The sequence below is a fragment of the Corapipo altera genome, unplaced genomic scaffold (assembly GCF_003945725.1).
Source record: "Corapipo altera isolate COAL_440 unplaced genomic scaffold, ASM394572v1 75, whole genome shotgun sequence".
Lineage (NCBI taxonomy): Eukaryota > Metazoa > Chordata > Aves > Passeriformes > Pipridae > Corapipo > Corapipo altera.
In genome coordinates, this window is record NW_020884887.1 from 1920134 (window position 1) to 1927962 (window position 7829).

General features: G+C 47.4%; 1 protein-coding gene across 1 annotated transcript in view; it reads right to left on the reverse strand.

Annotated features, from left to right (window-relative positions):
• Nucleotides 1–7721, reverse strand: part of WWC1 (WW and C2 domain containing 1) — a 67090-nt gene extending 59369 nt beyond the window's left edge. The window contains exon 1 of the mRNA XM_027643412.1: nt 7529–7721. Within this exon, the coding sequence (XP_027499213.1) occupies nt 7529–7647 (119 nt within the window). The 5' untranslated portion in view covers nt 7648–7721. The remainder of the gene's footprint in view (nt 1–7528) is intronic.
• Nucleotides 7722–7829: the final 108 nt, after the last annotated feature.

Sequence of the window (7829 nt, forward strand, 5' to 3'; positions counted from 1 at the left end):
TCCTGTGGTGCTCTAAAGGTCCAGAAGATTATTTTACCCACTGCTGTTCCTCTGCAGGCCACCTTCCCTCTGGTAAGGCTGTGAGGGATGAAATAGCAGAGAGCCCTCTCCTCAGCAGGGCACTGCCCTTGTTCTGAGTACAAGGCTATTAATGCAGCTGAAAGTCACATATGAGAAATTTGCAAGCTGCTGCAGGGTCATTTAAGCAATATTTTCACTTACATTTTAGTTCAAAATAGCTGTGTGGCCACCTTACATCTCAGTTCTGCATAGAGCAGATATGAATGACTGCCTCTTGCAAATCAATACTGTTTATTGCGTGCTTTAAATCAATAAAGCTTTCCTCCAAAGAGTACGTTCTTCTAAAATAGTGATTAGGCATTTGAGGAGAACTAAACAGTTTCACTGAACAATACCATTAGTCCTGAAACATAAGTTTGACATCTCAGCCAGAAAGCACTTTGTCAGAACTAATTAATCCCCACAGCACCTCTATGAGACTCAGAAAGCAATTCATCTGGTTTTTAAATGTGTTGGGTACTTATGTTGCAGAACATCGTGGCTGGGGTGGAAGCCGTAAGTATCAGCATAAACTGAGAACAAACCAAGCCAGGAGAACCCATCCAAGAGTATGAAAATACCAGTGAACACTGACAGCTGTAGGATTTGGCTTCTTTGCATCTTCCTGTTACACACCAAACCTCCTGTGACTGTCTGGAGAGTCTTCCAGATGTCACTTCATTGAATGAGTGGTAGTGAAAAGCAGTTATTATTCTACTGGGAGCAGTTTTGCCCACTGTTTGTTCAGCCAATTATCTATGCGTGTAGCTTAAAAGGGAGGGGGGAGCAGTAACCTCAGGCTCTGTGAACGAGAACTCTGGGTTTTATTTGAGCAGTTTAAGCTAAGTCTTCGTTACCACAAGAAAAGCACGTAACCTCACTGAACAGGTCTCATGACTGGCACCCAGCCAGCATAAAAAGTATTTCTCCCCAAGGAAGTGGTCAATCTGCATAGCTCTCATATATGTGTATAGAGTAATCTACATACCTGCACCTGACTCTGCCAAGCTGCTGCCACCCCTCTTTATTGATTTATTATTTCAGCCAACACTTGCCCTGCTGGTGCAACACTCAAGGCCAGCTCCTGGCACAGGGAGACCAGCAAGGCTTTCCAAAGTCAGCTGTTGGGTCTCTCTTTGAGAAAGGCTTGAAGTTCTCCCATACTTGAACGAACCAAGTGTCAAGCAAAACCCAGAACACTTGAGTCCTGGCAGGCAGTGGGACCAGTGTCGGTAACACGCTCACGAAAGCGCTGCGGGGCGGTGACGGTGCCTGGCATGCTGAGCAGAGTGCAAGGCTGGCCCTGGCAGTGAGCACCTTCAGGAACACAGAGTAGGAATCAATCATTTACTAATACATTCCTCCAGCAACTGAGATTAGAGCCCATCTGAAAAGGTGGAGTGGTGGGCCAGTGACAGGACCACCCTGAGCCACCAGCAAACATCGCTTCTTTACGTACAAGTTATTTGGTTAAAGTTCTTTGGACAAGTCTTCCCATGTCTTCCAACAAATTTTCTGGCATGAGCTAGAGGAATTTAAATCAGATTCAGACATGGAAAAGTTTGCTGCAAACTCATCTTCCCAAAAGTGTGCTAGCTATGAAGATGCCCTGTGAAGAATTCCTTTAGGAGGTGCTCTGCCTCACTGCTGGTTTCACCTGAGCTCCAGCAAATCCATTCTCCCCGTAAAAGTTGGTCAGAAATCATGAGGCAAACCTAAGCACCTCCAGCCCTGGGAACACCTCCTCAGTTGAGCTGGCAGAGAGCCTGACCAGGTCAAGTGCCTGGGGACAGTTTCACAAGTGCACCCTCAGCAGCATTCCCAGGTTGCCACCAGAGCCAGCCCCACTCCCTCCCAGCCCGCCGGCTCTACCCCAGCTGTGCCACAAGTTTCTGCACAAGCACACACAACCTGGATCAACTGTTTCTGTAAAACTAACCCAGACAGCAAAATAACATTTTTCAGCCAAACCTGCACTGATACAGAATTTTATCCTGGCAGCAGCAGCAGCTTAAGGTGCCCCATCAGCAACAGCACCGAGCATCCGCCCCAGGTGACTGATACAGCAGCCACCTCTCACCTGTCATACCCACATCTCCTGGAATTTACTAGCCAATTTCCTGCCATTCCACTGGATGGAGATCAAGATAACTACTTTGATATGAAAATACATGACCTACATAGGGATGAAATAGTTGATTCCGTTGCCAAATAAGTTTCCAGTCAGTGGCAGTGTCACTAACTTAACAAGCTGTCAGTTTTTGAGGTAAAATTAAAGGACTGATCTTGTGAGCAAGATGACCTTGCCAGAGAAAGAGATGAAACTCAACCTACATATTTCTAAACAATATGATTTATGGAGATTTCTTCAAAAGCAGTTCTGATCTTTTAAGACTCAGAATTCCCCAAGTTACATTAAAAAGCTGCTGAGCTTAACAAAGCTTCTCACTTTGCTGGTTTTTTTTTCATATTCCAAAGGGAAGATAAAAATAATGCTTTTAGTACTTCTAAAGTCAGTGCCAATATCCTCTGTCATTGCACATGTGTGCATACCACACCTTTAGCAGTGATGCCCTTCTTAAAAAGCATCACACCTGTTGTTTCCAGCCACCTTCCCCACTTTGAAGTGAGCTTACATATGAGAGCACAGACTCTGAAGGCAGTTCCTGCAGCATCCAAAGTGATCAAGACACCCTAAACCAGGCTTGTCTGGGGAGTCCAGGGGAAAAAAACAATCCAAACAAATAACAAAACAATAAACAAAACAATTAAAGTCAGATTTTTTTCATAACTGAAGCAGTGTGATCTATTTCAGTTCCAGTTCACTTTTTCCAGTCACAGGTGCATCCTGTGTTACCTCATCTTGGAAGACACTTGATAATAATCAATTAAAATAATTTCAAGTGTCACAATAATCTTACTCACTGTCCTTGTCTCCCTTTATATTAGCACTTACATAAACCAATTACTGTGGAAAGTAAGAACAGCACAAGTCCTACACATTAGGACACCTGTTCCCAGAGATGGCACTTAGATGACTTTGAAGACTGCATTTTTGTCACTCACTTCTGTACTCGTGGAAAACGGCCATCAGCAGTTTCTATGGGCACACACTGAGCTGCCTGTTCTTTATAAAGTAATCAGCTATTTTGGGGAATTCAAACACGAGAAAGCAGCAGATTCACATATATATGACAGGGTGCTTAGCTAGCTATCAGTAAAGAAAGGCAGCAGCAGGCATCAAACTAGGAGCCTTCAGCTGCATGACCTCTGCTGCTACCACTGATGAAAGAAATCCCCAGTGAAGAGAAATGCTCTATCTTGGAAAAATTTTCTCTTTTCTCCTTATTCTTACTGATTTTCATCTACAGAAAAGCACAGCTCCTTTTATCCCTGCTGCCTTTTACTGCCCTCTCTTCTTCCAGCCCTTTTACTTTGGAGATCTCTCACATTTAAGTTAGCTATATTTAGCTTTATTCCAATGATTATAGTTATGCTACAGTAAAGCAAATAATCCAAGGAGTAGACAGTTACATGTGAAATTTTAGCACGATGCTCACATTTCTAAATCTTTAGTACAGGAGGTTTGGAGACCAAGTGTGCAGAGCAGACTGGGGATAAAAAGCTTAAAGATCAGAAAAATATAAAGACAAAATACTTTGCAGCGTTTCACATGAAGCCTAGAAGGGCATGGTTAGATGATGGTGCTCTCTACATGATATGCCTGGCTTTTCTCCACTAAAATCCTCAGGCTCAGCAGACTTGAATCTTCCTGAGTAAATAGGTGGCCCTATTTTAAATACGCAAGGTCTTCTACATGTGACACCGCACAGCTTGGTAGATATTGACCCTCAACCTTGGCAAATCTCTTCCCCAAAGCTCTATTTTGGAGGTTCAGAGTGGGAAAACCTCCATGTAGAGTAGGAAGGGAGTTTAGGGAGCAATTGCAGAGAATCTGGGCTTTCATTTAATGAACACCTCCAACCCTTTACAGCAACAAGAGCCCTCAAGAAATGAAGGGTCATCAACTGAGGCACTGCTGCCTTCCAAAAACTGAAAACATCTGCTGCTGTTTAGTAGCTTCACCAAACTTAACCTAGAAGTGCTCCTGTTTCACTGGCTTTCACTCTCAGCAGGAGTCCAGCGACTGAGGTAAAATGAGAAGTTCAGTCAGCTCCATCTAAAATAACCTAGAAAAAACTGCTTACACCACCATGCAGGAGTAGGTGAGTAGGAAGAGTACAAGAACACAAATAATTGAGAGTGGGGCACATTATCAGGCATCTCCAAACCCCCATTGCAATCCTGAAATTTCTGGGTTGAAAGCAAGGAGAAGCGAAAAAACCCCACACTCTTCCAAGACAGTCTGAGGGAGAGCTGAGGTTCCCTAAACCTGTTGTAAAGAGCCCAAGGACATCACACCACTGGATCCCAAATTCCCACCTCTAACGCTCCTGTCTGATGAAAGCAGAAATCTCACTCAGGGTACTCTGTTAAATATTTAAGTGTTGCTCATGCTGATGTTTAACAACAGGCAGCAGCTGGTGCTAAAGTTTTGAGCCACCACTGGTATTTTCTCTTTGGCCACCAGCACAGCAGCTTCCCGAGCAGACGCACCCTCTGCGTTCAGAAAGCAACTGGGACAACTCCCTGGCATGGTTTACCAATTGGTATGTACTGCTGCATACCTGAAAGGTCATGCCTGGCTTTAGAACTAGGAATGACAAATTTTTTTCCCCCAGCTCAGTAAGGTTTGATCTCTCATAACACTGTATTGAATTCCCAAATTACCCGATTTCAAACAAATCTGCAAAAAGAGTCAGCTATGTGAGCTTCCTTTCACACCAGGGAAAAACACAGTAGGTTTGGGGATTTTTTTTCTTCACCTGTTCAGCAGAACTGCCTCACAGCTTTTTAACCTGAAATTCCTGCAAGCAAGGTACCTTTTCTGTTACACCATATCACAGGTACAGTAACAGTTCCATCACAAAATTCTTCAGATTATTTAATCTTAGATGATTTCCCAAAATGTTCCAACATCCCCAGGTTTCTCAGGACTGCCCTGAAGTCTGGAAAGGTCAACCAAGACTCCAGGCATCTGAGCATCACTACAGCCGGTTTTACAGAAGAGTGAGATGCCACCAAGTGCCAGTGACTTCCCACTGGCAAAGTATAACAGCCCCTCTTACAGCCCCTCTGCAGGACTGGTGTCATGCACTAAACAAGAACTGGAGAACCACCAGCCCAGTTTTTGCTTTCACAGCCCAAGGCCAGCTGAGGTTCCACCTTTCACCCCCTGCCTCCCCTTCCCTGCTGTGGATCTTCCCTGTGTGCCCACAGCCAGGTCTGCTTCCCTCACAGGCTATTAAACCAACCTCAGTCAGCAGGACAACAAACCTGACACCGACTGCTGCCACAAAAACAAAGGGTGAGCCCATGCCCTGAAGCTAGATGGTATCCCTGCTCCTGTTTATTTCCACTAAATTAAGCTAGAATGAAAGATTTAGGGAAGGTTTAAAACCCTCTGTGTTTTGTCTTTTGCTAGCAGTTGCAGCACCCTGAATAAACCCATCAGGTGTCACAAAGGTACAGTACCACTGACAAGCATTTAAATTTAAAATGCACTCACAAAGTTCAATGCTCAGTGTGAAAATCTACTGCAGGGAGCAGGCACCTCATGACTTGAGCTGATCAGAAATCCCTCCCATCAGCTGTTTTTCACAGCCAGTGGTAAATTACTTGGAAGAGAAATTTCTTTCCTGTATGTCAGAGCAGGATTTCAACTCCTTACAAGCTCATCATCCCCCAGATAACGGGTAAGTGTTGTGTCACAGAGTTGTTCTAGTGTGGACCAATAAACTCTTCAAAACTCCGAGGGTTTTCAGGGGGAGTGTCCAATACAGGTTGCTTTCTCAGTAGCACTACTGGAAGATGACTCAGATGCAAAGCTTGTCAGGGCCACGTGTATTCAGGTGTACTTCTAAGTGCACAACAAATATGTCATGTGATAGGATATCAGTGTGCTTTTGAATATTGTCCTTTAGCAGTGGTGAGCAGGTAATGGTTCTGCAACAGCTCAGTACACATGGCTAAATGAGGCACCCAGTTAGTCATTTCTGTCATTCTTGAATCACTAACCAAGGACACACAGGAATTTTTATAAGCCTCTATTACAAGGCCTATTAGATTTCTCATTTGTCTTCATTCTCTGCAACAAAATTAAGATGCCAGGAAAGCATCCCTAATTTAAGCTTCTACTGACTTTTATGAAGGTTAAAAAAAAACACTTTGAAAGAACTGTGTTACTAGTCCTTCTCAACCACATCACATTACCCCAAGATGAGTTCCAAACCCCCCCAGTTGGCAGCAGGTTGCATTTGTGTACAGTACACACAAGGATTATTCCTGGAATGCAGAACACTCCTTGAAATCTTGTAAAACTGGACAATCATTCACCTCCATGCTTCACAAAAAACCCATCTAAGTAAACAGAGTGAAGGCAAAGTCCTGACATCCCACCACAAATGGAAACCCCTTCAAGGAACTGATCCCTGGAGCAGGGGGAAGAGAGGAACACCAGTGCAGAAATCACACTCTCTGCCCCATAACAAAGTGAACACTCACTGTCAGATGGGGAAGTGCATGAAATTTATGAATGACAAACTGCATATTTCAGATTGTTGGCAGTTCCAGCTCACTGACACGGATTTTTGAGTCGCTGCGTTCGGGAACTTCAGCTAACAAAGCATTAAACGGGAAATTTAGAAACTTCTGATTTCAACAGCGATCCAGGAGCTGAGCTTCCAGCGTGCTTAAGCTCCTGTGTGCTGGCTCCCCATAGCCGCCTCAAGCACGGAGCTATAACATGCTAGAACAGAGCACTGCTTGGAAAATGACCTGGGTCTCCAACAGCAGACTTTGCTGTTACTCTTACTTTCTCTAAGTGACTGATACAGGGAAAGAGCTACTCAGAGCAAGCAAGGGGATACCGCAGGGAAGAGGGCGGCAAGAAGGGGCGATGAGACACACCCTGAAGTCAGCGACCTCCGCGATGGCCAAGCTCGGTAAGGCCACGGAGCCGCTCGCAGAGCTGGGCCACGATGCAGGACACGGCGCTGCGACCCTTCCCTGCCAGCCCTCCCCAAAACCACCGAGCACCGCTGTGACCCGGGCGGGCTCTCCCCTGCCAGGGCCGCATGGCCGCGGTACAGCGGGACGGATGGGGACGGGGAAGGAGCTGGGCAGGGAGGCGAGGAACAAAACTGCAAAACACAACTCGCCGCTCCCGCTCCACCGCTCCCGCCCCGCGCAGCCCGGCCAGGCCCGCAGGTGAAGCCGCGGCCGTCCCGCGCTCCCCTCCCCTCCCCTCCCCGCGGAGCCCGCCCGGGTACGGCCGCAGGTACCGCCCGGCCCCGGCCCCGGCTCGGCGGGGACACACCGCGACCGCCGTCCCGCCGCCCCCGCCCACCTGTCGCGGGGGTCGACCCAGCTGGTGGTGCGGCTGCCGTGGTCGATGTAATACACCTTCCCGTCGTAGTCCCGTGCCTCCTCCCAGCCCTCGGGCAGCGGCAGCTCCTTCCTCGGCATGGCCCGCGCCGCCGCCCCATGCACCGCTCCGGCCGCTCTCCGGGGGCCGCGCCGGGGCTGCCCCTTCCCTCCCTCCCTCGCTCGCTCAGTCGCTCGCTCGCTCCCTCCCGCAGCCGCGGTGCGGGGGCCGCGCCGGCCCAGGCGCGCAGGGAGCGCCGCCGGGCAGCCTCACACGCCGGCCC